General features: G+C 37.7%; 2 protein-coding genes across 4 annotated transcripts in view; one reads left to right on the top strand and one right to left on the bottom strand.

Annotated features, from left to right (window-relative positions):
* The window catches only part of UGGT2 (UDP-glucose glycoprotein glucosyltransferase 2), a 165,891-nt gene that overhangs the window by 136,674 nt on the left and 14,545 nt on the right, over positions 1 to 14,672 (top strand). For all 3 annotated transcript variants that reach the window (XM_059041564.2, XM_067016653.1, XM_067016652.1), the window contains 6 exons: positions 1,302 to 1,384; positions 3,602 to 3,700; positions 4,806 to 4,890; positions 8,116 to 8,298; positions 10,599 to 10,759; positions 11,402 to 11,516. In XM_059041564.2, the coding sequence (XP_058897547.1) occupies positions 1,302 to 1,384; positions 3,602 to 3,700; positions 4,806 to 4,890; positions 8,116 to 8,298; positions 10,599 to 10,759; positions 11,402 to 11,516 (726 nt within the window). The remainder of the gene's footprint in view (positions 1 to 1,301; positions 1,385 to 3,601; positions 3,701 to 4,805; positions 4,891 to 8,115; positions 8,299 to 10,598; positions 10,760 to 11,401; positions 11,517 to 14,672) is intronic.
* The window catches only part of DNAJC3 (DnaJ heat shock protein family (Hsp40) member C3), a 110,402-nt gene continuing 106,131 nt past the window's right edge, over positions 10,402 to 14,672 (bottom strand). The window contains exon 12 of the mRNA XM_067016657.1: positions 10,402 to 11,507. Coding sequence (XP_066872758.1) covers positions 11,479 to 11,507 — 29 coding nt within the window. The 3' untranslated portion in view covers positions 10,402 to 11,478. The remainder of the gene's footprint in view (positions 11,508 to 14,672) is intronic.

Genomic DNA, 14,672 nt, shown 5'->3' with positions numbered 1-14,672 from the left:
CAGGGGGCCCACAGATGAGTGAAACATGGCCCACACAAGATCCTAAAAACTACCAAGGAGAAAAGGCAGGTCACTGCAATAGAGTGACACTAACACTAGCATCAGATGTTTCATTTTCAAGTCAACAAAACAAAGATTTCAGTGTTTTGAGGAAAATTACTTTGAATCTAGGATTCTTCAGGCAAATATTCTCTGAAGGGTGAAGGTTTAGAAAACTTATTGTTCACTCCCCTTCTTGAAGGTGTTTGCCAGCACGATGAAGATGAAGCGTAAGAAAGAGGAAAACAGGTATTTTAAGAAATGGTGAAATCAGTGTGAAAACCAACGCAAAGCAAGCTTGAAAGAGGCGGTTACTCGTTAAGCCCCAAGAAAACTGTCTTCAAGAAGACGGGAATTCCAGACAGTTGAGTAACAAGAATAATAAACTGGAAACTATTAGGTATATGGTCAAGAAGAAGTATATCTCACCACAAGAAAAAATAAATACAATAAAATTCCAAGGAAAATATGCTTCTGTGTAACAGAATCCATGTGAACCCAGAGGAGTCTCCTAGGAGGGCCTGGTGGTCACATCGTCAAAACCGTGGGGAGGAGATGTAACTGTAGTAGCCTTTCAACTCTTCAGTGTGTTGCATTGATACAGTGTCACAATAAGCACTTTTTACTGATTTTCAAGTTGTAGAATAAACGTGGCATAGTGCGAAAGATACAGTTATGTTTACCAAGCTAAATGTAAATATAAGCCATACTTACAGTGCTGAAGTAAAGTTTTAGCTAATGTAAGTTGGGAGGTAAAGGAAAAGGTAGAGATATTAGTATCCTTATAACAGGCCAGGCAAGAGAAACTTGAATTTGTTGGAATAAAAAATACAGATTTAAGCATTATTTAAAGTTAGAAAAATACTAAGTAGAAGAACTAATGATAAAGATAGTATTACCAAAACCTCCAGACAGAGGGGAAGGGAAGGGTGATATAAGCAAGCTGCTTCTCTTTTGTTACAAAGAATGAATAATGCCTAAACTCTGTGAATGAGATATACAGTCGATAACATCCACAGTTGACAATTCAGTAAATACAAGTATTAGCACGTTATTTAGCAGTATGGAGGCAGCCACTACAAACGAGGCTGAACTGACAGTTGAAATCAGATTGTGTCTATAATATACTAGGATCTTTCTTGGCTTCATTTACTACAACTATCTTCGATTTACAAGGGTCACCTTGTCCATATGTTTCTAACCATGCAGCATAATATTTAAATCTACAAAATTCTAAAGTGTTTCTTTACCATGCTATCTAGGTACAGAAAAAGCCAGACAGAATTCAGGAAGATATCCTTTCTGATAAAGAAGAAAAAAAAGGAGTGTGGGATTCCATTAAAAGGTGATTACTAATGAATATTTTAACTATAGACCCATCAGGAGTCTAGTTTGTGGAAGCCCTGCCAGATGGTAAACATTTAAGTCAAGCACAGGTCTTCTCTAACCAGAAAGAGCTTGCCATCCATCTCCCATGGGAAGAAATTGCCTCTTTCCAGATAGTTACCAGCACAAGTTCCAAGTCTGACTCATTGGCCCAGCTGTTGCCTTGTATACCAGACTGAACTGATCCCTGTGACTTACTGACTAAGCTTGGGTCGTGTGGCTACCTCTAGAGCCAGCAAGAAGTCCCATCCTGCCTAAACCTTGTAGAATGACATTAGAGGAGGAATAGCTACTCACCCACCCACCTGCCCACAATACCAAGTTACTGTGACTAGAAGTGTAAAGGGTGTTAGGTGGGCAAACACAGAAGTGGGCTGCTGTAGAGCCACTTTGTAGACAACTCTGAAAGTAGAGATTTGAATTTAATTTGAATTATGGTAGAGAACTATTGATCATTTTTATCAAAGATAAGGAATAGAAACTTCAGGCCAAATAGCTTCAACAACCTAAGCAGATTTTGTTATACTAATCAGAAGCACGCCTGTCATTTTGGATTTTGCCCAGTTTAGCCCTCTTTTTCTTTTTTTTTTTTTTTTTTTTTTTTGCTGTATGCGGGCCTCTCACTGTCGTGGCCTCTCCCGTTGCGGAGCACAGGCTCCGGACGCGCAGGCCTAGCGGCCATGGCTCACGGGCTTAGTTGCTCCGCGGCATGTGGGATCTTCCCGGACCAGGGCACGAACCCGTGACCCCTGCATCGGCAGGCGGATTCTCAACCACTGCGCCACCAGGGAAGCCCTAGCCCTCTTTTTCTATAGTTGACTCCTTATTTGATAGGAAGAATCGTGTTACTGTCCCTGTATGTGCATTGAACTGGTTACTGATCAAGAAAGGCGCAAGCTCACTACTTTGAGAGGACTTCAGAGCAGTTTTGTTTGACAGGGGACAACGTAACAGAATCTGGGCATTTTAAAGAGTATCTGTTCATGAGCTTCCATTAAAACCAGAAGGTAGAGACAAGAAGGAGTAAAGATAACTGTTAAACTATGGCCTAGCCACTTACTACACAGCGAGTATACCAAAACAAAATGCTGCTTTGTTAGAAAGAGAGAAGGGAAGTTTGGGGGATGGTAACTCCTCCAGATACATAAGTGTATGTTACGGTGTTTTCACTTTTTTATCTTAGTTTTAATCCTAACTTCAAGTGATTTTTTTCTTTTCCTCCCTGAATCAACTCTGTATTTTTCTTATTTGGGGGATTACAATGAGAAAACATTTCAAGAATACATCTGCCATAACAATTCTTATTTGGCAAAATATATTCCATGTCAATTGTGAATTGTTTACTTTTCTAAAATCAGTCATTTTAAATATCTGTGCGTATAAAAATGAGATTTCTAATTAAATAAAAAATTTAAATAGGAAAAAGAAGAAACGATACATTATGAATACCCCAAGTAAGATTCAGTCACTGTTATATATGAGGTGGGGCATATCAAAGGGTGGTCTGGGTCCAGAAAGTGGTGACAGTGACAGCTGGGCCCAGACGAAGCTGTGGTGACGTAAACCACACCGTGAATGGACGTGGCTCCTCAGTGCTGTCTTATCCCCCCTGGAGACATGCCCGAGGCACAGAGGTCCCTGCAGCCTGGGGGGAGGCTGTCCCTGGCCCGAGGAGCTGTAAGCTGCGGGCACCTCTTATAGCATCTTACCCGGGGAGGCCACATCCACAGCACTCAAGGGCCTCCCCTGTTAGCACAGACGGAAGTTCCGGTGTGCCACTGTTAACACTTGCACGTTCTGTTTCTTCCCTCACGATTGCCCTTTCTAAAGCCTCAGTATGTTGCATATAGCCATGGCATGCCACAGTTCGTTCTCTGCTCTTAAAACAACTTTTGTAACTCACAAAGGTTCAAAGTTACTATTTCATTAACCTAGAGAAAATATAATTGCATTCTGTGTTGTCCAATTTTTAAAATTCATAAAACTTCAAGTTACACTGTCACATGTTTAAATAATTCATAATTTTTAGGATAAGTACTTGTTTACAATGTAATAACCATTCATTTTGAAAAGACTTCCTATTTTTATTTCTTATCAAATTTAATATTTTATTTAGGTATGTAAAGTTTGCAGATGTGTATTAAGAAAATGACAGTCACTTCTTTTTCATTCAAAGTTTCGCAAGGAGGCTGCATAAAAAAGAAGACAATGAGGAAACAGACGTTCTAAACATTTTTTCAGTTGCTTCTGGCCATTTATATGAACGCTTTTTAAGGTAGGTATATTTTTTTTATTTAATGTTTTGAAAAGTAATACATTTACATGGTCCAAAAAGAATTTTTAAAGTTTAAAAAAATAAAAGAAATTACAGTGGAAAAAAAAAAATCTCCCACCTCTGTTTCCCTGATACCCAGTTCCCTTTCCCACAGGAAACCAATGTTATTATTTTCATAGCCTGCCAAATATATGTATAGACAAGCCCAAATATGTATTTTTTCTTTTTTTAACTCCCTTTTACCCAAATAGTAACAAAGTACATAGTGCTTTTGCACCTTGCTTTTTTTTTTTTTTAACCTAAAATTATGAGGGAAGTATATTTTCTAAATACAGTGAAATTCCATGTGTTTGATTTGAAATATTGTTATTCTTTAAGGTTAGAAAATGGACATATTTTGTAGTAAGATGTGTGAGGAAAAGAAAGAATATATAGTAAATTTTCCTTTCCTGGTGAAGAAATACCATGTTTTATAAAAAGGGGGAGGAGTCTGAGAGGAGGAAAGCAATATTTATAAACTACAAAGGGCTATTTTTTAACTGCTTCTATAGAAGGATCACAGAGAACGCCTCAAAAATAATTGAATATGTGTTGATATTTTAAGATGTACTTTAGATACATCTGTATCTTCTCCAATCAGAGGTCTAGGATAGCAAAACAAGTGGCCTGTCCAGTGACTTTATCAAAATAGACATGTTGTTCAGCTCTTCAAGGTTTACACACCTGCTATTAATGACACAGTAACAGAGCCAAGATTAGACGCTAGTTTAACTAAACAAGACTGTTTCAGACTAGCTTCTTTCTCTTGTCAGCTGGAACAAACAAAAAGCAATCAATTTAGTCTATACCATATATATATATATATATATATATATATATATACACACACATACTTATGTATATACAATATATGTGTATATATACATATATTCTTATACGTTACATACTTGCTGAGCAGCCATAATATTTGAAGATATGTCACTATTTCTCCATAATTCATAGTGAAAACTACCAATTAATATTTTTAAATATTTAAAAGCCTTAAGAGAAGTAGGATGAATCCCTATTAATGTTAATTTATTGAGTTTATTGTTGTTTTATGCAGAATTATGATGCTTTCTGTTTTACGGAACACCAAAACACCAGTGAAGTTCTGGTTTCTTAAAAATTATCTCTCACCAACATTTAAAGTAAGTACATTAATTTTTTTAAATAGAGTAGTTAATATTTCAGAAGTAAATTCTTTATATCATTGTAAGTTCACATAACATTTCTCTTTTCAAAATGAGTCTTCTGAAATGTATATTTACTCAAATAACTATATGTAATCAATTTAAAACCTTGGTATTCAGTATTTTTTAATCTAGCTTAAGAAAAATTCTGTGCAGCTTTTATTTAAAGAAGTGATTAAAAACACAGCAGGAGATGGTTTATGTTTAAGTAAACTCAAAATCAGGATTAGTGGGTTTTCATAACAATAAGTAAATAAAAGTTGGCAATGAAAAATACGTACAGATTGTTAATTAAAAGAATTACATTCTGTCGTATTTTGACAAAGAAAGGCAGGAACTGTAGAAAGTATGAAAACTGTACCACAGAGAATAGTCTGCTTGGACCAAGAAGAGTGCGGCTCTGGTGTCACATGCAGCTCATCGGTTGGTGTGGTAATGTGGGCGCTATAGGTAGTGTCTCCAGCATTTTGTATTTAGAAGGTTTTTTGACGGCCAGCATCTGTTACCCTTGACTCAGCCCTACACTCTTGCTACAGAGTGTACCCCGTTTCTTCCTATTAATCAGATTCCAGGCAAGTTAGGGTCTCATTCAACAGCAGTTCAGAGAAGTTCTCTTTCTAGACCAAAACCAGTTGTGAAAGCAGAAATAAAAACAGGCAACCATGCTTTTATTCCTTGGTGTTGCCAGGCACATTTTTAAGTACTTTACCTACATTATTCTGTTGCTCTTCATAAAGTCCTATTCCCAGAAAACCACGACTCAGAAGTTACCTAACGGGCCTGCACAGTTGGGAGGCATCCAGGACCACTCTTAAGTTCAGCAACCCACTAGAAGGACACACAGAACTCAGAAAAGCAATTATACTCACAATTACAGTTGATTACAGCAAAAGGATACAGATTAAAATCAGCAAAGCAAAGAGATGCATAGGGCAGAATCCAGGGGACACCAGACCAAGCTTCCAGTTGTCCTTTCCCAGTGGAGTCATGTGGACAGAGCTTATACCTCCCAGTAAAACTGTGACGGTACACATGGAGTGTTGCCAATTAGGGAAGCCCACTCAGACCTGCTGTCCAGAGTTTTTATTAGGAGTTGGGTACACAGACCCACCTGACGGCCACCATGACTGACCTTGGCGTCTAGCCGCTCTAGAGCTTGAGCTGATATCTTGTGGCCCAAGGTCTCCATCATAAATCACATTGTTAGCACAGACTCTCTGGCGTGGCCCTAGGTCCCCAGGTAAATACAGACATTCTCATCAGGCAGGATATTCCAAGGTTAGCATTTACTTCCCAGGAGCCAAGGGCAAAGGGCCCAACCATTCTTTGAGCAAGATTTGTCCTTTATGGCACAGGCCTTAGATCAAATAGCTAATTAGTAGCTGAGATTTGAGCCCAGGTGTTCCGACCTCAAAGCCCAGGTGCTTAACCCTTATGAAACAGCTCCTCTACCCTCCCCACCACCACCAAGAGTGCTGCCTCCTGCACTTATATGTAAACTGGAAAAGAACCCATAAATATAGGCAAGAAGTCTTACTAGTCTTTTACTAAACTTTTAACATGTGGTGCAACACTGCATCGGGGGATTTAACTTTGTGTCTACTGAGATAATAAAATGTAAAGATTCTCTTAACAGGAAATTATATCATTCACTAGAAACACAGTGCTATGTGCGGAAAAAAGTCTTGTTCTGCTGCATGGCATGGCCAAAAGTGATAGCATATCTGAAATAATATTTTCCTGCTTTGTAATTTGTTCTTTTTGCTCGAAATTTTTACCTTTTATATTTTTTTCAGGGAAATATAATGTGTACAAAGGGTAAACGTGCAACTTTGATGAATTTTTACAAATTTAAAACACCTGTGTAACCAGCAGCCAGATATGGAAACAGAAATTGCTAGTACCCTAGATCTTTTCCCTTCAATTTTAAAAGCATACCTCCTTTCTTCCTTCAGATTTTCGCTGAATTATACTTATTTGGGGAATAATCCTTTCCTGACTACGCTACGTAAAATGACAGTCCCTTCTGATCTTCATTTTATTTCCCTTCCCCTTTTATTTTTCTGCACTATCTTCTATAGATAACTTACTAATTTCATTTATTTTATCTAAAATGTAAGCCTCATGAGAGCCATGATTTGTGTCTGTTTTGTTTCATTACTGTATCCCTAGGGCCTAGAATAGTGCCTGGCACATAGTGCATGCTCATTGAACGTATTTTAATACATATTCGTTGAATTTAAAAAAGTTCCTCTAATTTATCCTAGTTTTTTTTTTTAAGTTTGAAATGAAAGCAGTGTCTCCCAGTAACTGTTCTAGCCACAATTTCAACATTTTGCAACTCACAGATAAAACCAATGCTTACAGTAAGAAACATAATTTAAATCTACATCATTCTTACAAGAGCAGGGAGAAAATTAAACTAAGCATATAACCAGCAACTAGCTACAAGTGAGAATTGAGGAGATGAATGCAAATTCTACATTTGCTAACCCATCTTTACCCACTCCTTTACCATCAAGCCTCTGAATATTTGGGCTCTTGACCCAAACTTAGCTAACAGTGTACATATTTAATTAACTGCTCTGTTTTAAACAGAATAAGATACTCTAAGCCTATAAGACACTGAATCAAATATCAAATATTCATGCCACAATAACTACCTTGTATTTTTAATCCTTGAATTAAATAGTCATAAATCTCAAACATGAAACTCACATAGAGAATATAATTTATCAATTTACTACTCATTTTGTGGTTTTTGTACACCCTTTTCATCTTCCTGTCTCCCTAACCAACCAGCATGTTGACATGTGCATAAAGTGTTTGATGCACAGGTGTTCCACGATCCAGAGGCTTTCCTTTCTATCATCAAGTTTTCTCAGGTCAAGCATTAGTAGTAAAAGTAGAGGAACAATTATCTTATTTAATAAGCCTGCTAGTGCACCTGTTTTTAATGCCTTTAAACTACAAAGTTTTCTGTATACTTACATCTTTATGTTTGTCAGCATTGTCATATTTCTGATTAATAGGTGTAAGTTGCAGAAGTACTGTTTAGACATTTTACCGATTCATTTCTAACAACTTGAAAACTCTAACTTTTAAAATGTTAATTTTTTTCTCCAAAACAAAAACTGCTTTCTGTCCCTTGAGCGTAGTCTTTGATTTGTGTTTGTGTTTTAGGAGGTGATCCCTCACATGGCCGAGGAGTACGGATTCCAGTATGAACTAGTCCAGTATAGGTGGCCCCGGTGGCTTCATCAACAGACAGAAAAACAAAGGATTATTTGGGGCTATAAGATTCTTTTCCTTGATGTCCTTTTTCCTCTTGCAGTGGACAAAATCATTTTTGTTGATGCTGACCAGGTAATAAGATTAACTATTGTTTTCAAGAGTACTTAAAACTTTTTTACACTTCTGAGTACAGGAATGCAATTTATGCTGCTGCTGCTTATTACTGTCTTTGTTGCCATGCTATGTAAACATAAGACCTAATTTTGATGTATAAACATAGTATCTTTTTATTTTAAAAAGTCAGCATTCCAGGGGAAAATCAAAGGTGTTGCCAGAAGTACCATTTATTCCTTAGGACGTGGCAGTTTTTTCCTCTGAAGTAGTAGTTTTTTGTTTGGGGTTTTTTTTTTTGGTAATTAAAAATAAAAGAAATACTTATATTAGTCATAATAAAAGTAGCTATGTGAGTTCCTATGGATATGGGCTGAAATTTGTTTAAAGTGAACTATTTCTTCTTGCTGGAAAAGTTAGCAATTACACACACTCTCCTCTCATTTTTCCACCTTCAGCCACATTTTCTGGCAATTAGCCAATAAGCAAATCCCATCATTCTGCCACTTAAAGAAAAGAGTCCTAAATTTGGCCAGAAAAAATTATGGTCCTCAGCTTTCAAAATTTATATATCCAGAAGTTTTTATGACTTTTCCCCTTTTCTCCTTGCATGCCTTTGTAATCACTAATGGTAAAAAATATTTTTTAAATACACAGAATTTCTCTAAAAATTTTAAAAAATACAGAATTTCTAAGAACAATAATATGTAAATACAAATATTACATAAATCAAATGCACAAGTTAGTATTTTTATTTAGGGCCAAAAGTGTATTTTTAAATCCCACTTTATAATTTACTTGTATTCTAAATTCTTTTATTTTTGTATTATTTTTCAAATTGATAAATATGAATCATGATAATTAAAAACTAAGAAAATAGGCAAAAGTGTAATGAAGTAATAAGCATTTCTAAACATACTAACATAAAATTTATTTCTCCTGTTTTCCCCCAATATATACAATAATATTTTTCCAGCAGGCTAGAGTCTATTAAAAAATGAAACATACTAACGTTATGTCATTGAAGCCACTGAGAATAATTAAGAGATTTTTCTTTATGATTCAAACCAATATTTGCCAATATGTAGTAATGGAGATACATCATAAAAATCATTTTGAATTATTAATCTATACCTTGAGAAATTAAGAGCTATGTACTTGTATATTTAATTCCTTACCAAAATATATTTTGTTCAAAATACCTTGATCACAAATCAAAACCACAGTGAGATATCACCTCACACCTCTCAGAATGGCCATCACCAAAAACCACAAATAACAAATGTTGACAGGGATGTGGAGGAAAGGGAGCCCTCCAACATTGTTGGTGGGAGTGTAAATCGATGCAGCCACTGTGGAAAACAGTAGGGAGGTTCCTCAAAAAACTAAAAATAGAACTAGCATATGACCCAGCAATTCCAGTCCTGGGTATGTATCCGAAAGAAACAAAAACACTAATTCAAAAAGATACATGCACCCCAGTGTTCATAGCAGTGTTATTTACAGTTACCAAGATATGGAAGCAACCAAAGTGTCCATCTGCAGATGAATGGATAAAGAAGATGTGCGGTGTGTGTGGATATAGATAATGGAATACTGCTCAGCCTAAAAAATAAAAGAATTTTTAAAGAAGAATAAAATGTTGCCATTTGGAGCAACATGGATGGACTTGGAGGGCATTATGCTAAGTGAAATAAGTCAGACAGAGAAAGAAATACTGTATGATTTCACCTGTATGTGGCATCTAAAAACTACAACAAACTAGTGAATAAAACAAAAAAGAGGCAGACTCTTAGAGAACAAGCTAGTGGTTACTACTGGGGAGAGGGAAGGAGGGAGGGGCAAGATAGGAGTAGGAAATTAAGAGATACAAACTATGAGGTATAAAATAAGTTACAAGGATATACTGTACAACACGAGGAATACAGCCAATATTTTATAATAGCTATAAATGGAGTATAACCTTTAAAATTGTGAGTCACTATATTGTACATCTGTAACATATACTACAGGTGTATATCAACTGTACTTTAAAAAAGAATATTAAAAAATACCTTGATTAAAAATGATGTAACAAGCTATTCTTATTCATGACTAAGACCACTGTCATACAGACTAGGTATGTAAATTTTAGGCTTCTTTTAATCTGTAAGGGCAAAAGGAAAACATAGAAATTTGGTAAACTCGTGCTACATGACAGAACTGTGGGGAAACTCAGTTCTCTATCTTTCTACAACAAGGTGATGATGATTTGAGATTCATATTAAAGGGGCTACTATTATTTTATAGTCTTCATCAGAGAAACTATTCTAATTATTTAGATTGTGAGACATGACCTAAAAGAACTTCGAGATTTTGATCTGGATGGAGCTCCTTATGGGTATACTCCCTTCTGCGATAGTCGCACGGAAATGGATGGATATCGTTTCTGGAAAACGGGATACTGGGCATCACATCTTTTAAGAAGGAAATACCATATCAGGTGAGAAAAGTCATACTCTTACCTTTGAGTGAATAAATAACTTGTTGAATTACAATACTCAGTTTTCTTGGAAACTGTACAATAATGGCAACCCATTATATCGTGCTTATTACATGCCAGTCACTGTTATAAGACTTTACATACATTAACTCATAAAATCTCTATGACAACCTTTTGAGATATTGCTATCATCTCTATTTTATAGATGTGGAAACCGAGGCATACAGCATTTGTGTACCTTGTCCAGGCCTATGCTGCTAGTACGTAGCTGAGCCCGGAGTTAAACCCAAGTAATATGCCTCAGCTGTATGTTCCTAACTACTATAGAAGATTTAAACTTGGTTTGTCACATAACAAAATGAAGATTGTCTTCAAAGCTGTTACTGTTTTGTAGGCCCATGAGTTTCAGGAGATCTTGGAAAAACTTAAGGTGACCTTAAGAGGATGTGGATCCTTACAGCATCATATCAAACTTCAAACTCCTTGGAAACAGTATGAGACATCAGGAGCAAATTATGAAAGGATTCATTATTATTAGACCCAGGGATATCTAAAGTTAATACCAACACTGTAGACAATCACTGGAGGAAAGTAAATATATGTAAACAATGTAGGCTCTCAAGGAGTCTTCATTTCTTGCAGTGCCTTATACGTGGTGGATCTCAAGAAGTTCAGGAGAATCGCAGCGGGTGACAGGCTCCGGGGCCAGTACCAAACTCTCAGTCAAGATCCAGACAGTCTTTCAAACCTAGATCAGGTAAGTAAAATATTCATGGAATAATTTTCTATACATAGACATAGACTGTTCTATCTCCCTGTTTATAGATGTCAAAATCTTGTATTTTTAGCCTCTTTCTTCCCTTTATGCAATTTTGTATTAGCTATCTTGACTTACATATTTTTTCCAAGCCTAACATTTTCAGAATAGCGTTTGATCTTCACTTTTCCATGCTTAAACCTCTTCTTTCCACTATGTGCCCTCTCTCACTTTGTTACCCTAAATTTTTCTTACTTGCTTCCATCATCATTTAAAGATGTCTGTCTCGCTCCCTCCCTCCCTTTCTCCCATTTCTCTTTCTCTGTGATTTTTAAGATAAACTCCCTTCATCCTGTGCCCTCCCTGACTACTGCCTTACATTTTGTTTTTCCTCACAAATACATTGTTTCTCAAATCCCATTATTTCCTCATTATTCTATCCTACTAATTTCCTCATTTTAACAATTTAAACAGAAGAAAAAGACCCTGTAGCCCATAATTCCCATTATTCCCTCTTTCCAGTGACTAAAGAATATAGGTTCTGGACTTCCCTGGTGGCACAGTGGTTAAGAATCCGCCTGCCAATGCAGGAGACACAGGTTCAGATCCCTGGTCCAGGAAGATCCCACATGCCACGGAGCAACTAAGCCCGTGCACCACAACTACTGAGCCTGCGCTCTACAGCCCGCGAGCCACAACTAGTGAAGCCTGCGCACATAGAGCCCGTGCTCTGCAACAAGAGAAGCCACCGCAATGAGAAGCCCGTGTACCACAACGAAGAGTAGCCCCCGCTCTCTGCAACTAGAGAAAGCCTGCACGCAGCAACGAAGACCCAACGCAGCCAAAAATAAATAAGTAAATTAAGAATATAGGTTCTGGGCTTCCATGGTGGCACAGTGGTTGAGAGTCTGCCTGCCGATGCAGGGGACATGGGTTCGTGCCCCAGTCCGGGAAGATCCCACATGCCGCGGAGCGGCTGGGCCCGTGAGCCATGGCCGCTGAGCCTGCGTGTCCGGAGCCTGTGCTCCGCCATGGGAGAGGCCACAGCAGTGAGAGGCCCGCGTACCACACACACACACACACACACACACACAAAAGTAGGTTCTTACTAGAACCTTACATGTTTGTTAATTCAGCAAGTATCTGTTGCATACTTACTATGTGTCAGATACTTGCTTAAGCCCTGGGACATCAGAAAACAAAAGAGAGATCCTTAGCTCATGGTGCTTTCATTCTAGTGGGAAAATAACTAAATAAATTAATGAACAAGATTTAAAGGTAGTAAGTGCTTTAGAGAAAAAATAAAACATGATAGAGTTCAGAATGGTGAATAGGGGTTAGAGTTTGCTGTTGTAAACTGAGTGGCCGTATATCTATACGAAGGTGGTGTTCAGATAGAGGCTTGAGAGCTGGCCGTGCAGATACCTGTGAGAATTCCAAGCAGAAAGAATATCGAATGCAAAGGTCCCAAGGTGGGAGTGGGCCTTACATGTTTGAGGAATAGTACAGAGAGGAAAAATAGTCTGGCATAGGGAAGAGAGGTAACAGAGGGTCTGGATGATATAGAAATTTGAGGCTGTTTGTTTAAAAATCAAGCAAATGGAATATTATAGGTCAAAATACTAATGATTGATTCAGGAGCACACTGATGAAGGACTGATTTTAAAAAATCTTTCTTGAAAGTTGAGAGAAACCCCAACTGTGTGTTTGTGCAAATGCAAGGTAGCGTCTTTGCAATATTGCCAATTAGTTAAAAAAAACAGACATAGAGTCCTCAGTAAACCCCAATAGCATTCCAGATTGAAATTATGAATATCACATTTTTATAATTATTAGTCATTTCCCCAATGGATTATTCATAAGGAACCCTACTGGTTATCTGCGTGTGGGTGACTAAGGAAAGGACCCATCTTTCTAGCAGACCAGCAAACATCTGAGGGGCTCTCCTAGCACTACATCACCACATTTGGAGGATGGTTGTCCTTCGGACGCATTTGGCTAGCATTCCCTCCAGTCCACTGAACACTTCTCACTAAAGTCACAGTGATATCTTCTTATCCAGTGAACACTTCTTGTTTCTTCTTTTTTGCCTTTTTCATGATGTGGATGTTTTTGACCTCTCCTTTCTTGAAACTCCCTTGGCTTTCATCATATAAAATCTTCCTGGTTCTTCTCTGATGTTCGTGACTTTCCCAGCACAGTTTATTTGAGAACTACTCTTTTTTCTGCCTCTTATTTAAATGTTGCTATCCTCTAAGTTTCTGCCCGTGGCCCACTTCTCATTCTGTACCCACTCTATTGGCTTCTTACATACACTGGCTTTAATTCCCAGCTTTTCTACCAAGAATTCCCAAATCTTTATCTCACTCTTCTCTCTCCTCTGAATGCCTAAGTCATATGTTAAATCTACTGAAATAGACCCAGTAATGCCCAGAACTTTTCTCAAATTAAAAGTCAAAAACCCAAGCTATATTCCTCCTCCACTGTTCTTTACATCAGCAGCTACTGCTCAGCTGCCTATTACAGGTTGGGTTATCCAGGAAACAAACGGACTCTAAAGGGGAAATTAGCCTGCAGGAAGTTTATTAGGAAGTGCTGTCAGGACTAACAGCTCAACGTTGGAGAAGGAAAGGAAGCAGAATTAGGCGAATTCTACAAATTCAGCAAAGGCCTCAGACAACCCCCACAGGGAGTTCTGAAGCCGAGATGGCCTTTCCTGGTTGTCACAGTTTGCCGAGGGTCCCAGGTCTTTATTCTTTCATCTAGATTCCCCTAACCTAGTGATACGACCCAGAATCTCCCAGAGTTATGGGGATAATAAGTACAAGTTCCCCAAGAGGGTCACTGGGAGGGATAAGCAGGGTCACTTCTACTTTGCCCCCTTGGACCCATGCCCTTGTCCCTAATCTTCTTTCTGGGCCCCTGACCAATCAACCAAGCCATTCACCATTTCATATGAATTTATATATATTTTAGCCTTAGGCTGCTTCTCTTCTGTATACAAAGTGAATGATAAGGTGCATCATCTGAAGCAGTTAAAACAGTTCTGAGAAAATTCATAGCACTAAGTACATATTAGAAAAGAAAAAGGGACTCAACCTCAGCTTCTACCTAGAAACTAGAAAAAAAAGAGCAAATTTGAAACCAAAGTAAGTA

The sequence above is a fragment of the Kogia breviceps genome, chromosome 16, assembly GCF_026419965.1.
Source record: "Kogia breviceps isolate mKogBre1 chromosome 16, mKogBre1 haplotype 1, whole genome shotgun sequence".
Classification (NCBI taxonomy): Eukaryota; Metazoa; Chordata; class Mammalia; order Artiodactyla; family Physeteridae; genus Kogia; species Kogia breviceps.
This window is presented reverse-complemented; position numbering and strand designations above follow the sequence as displayed.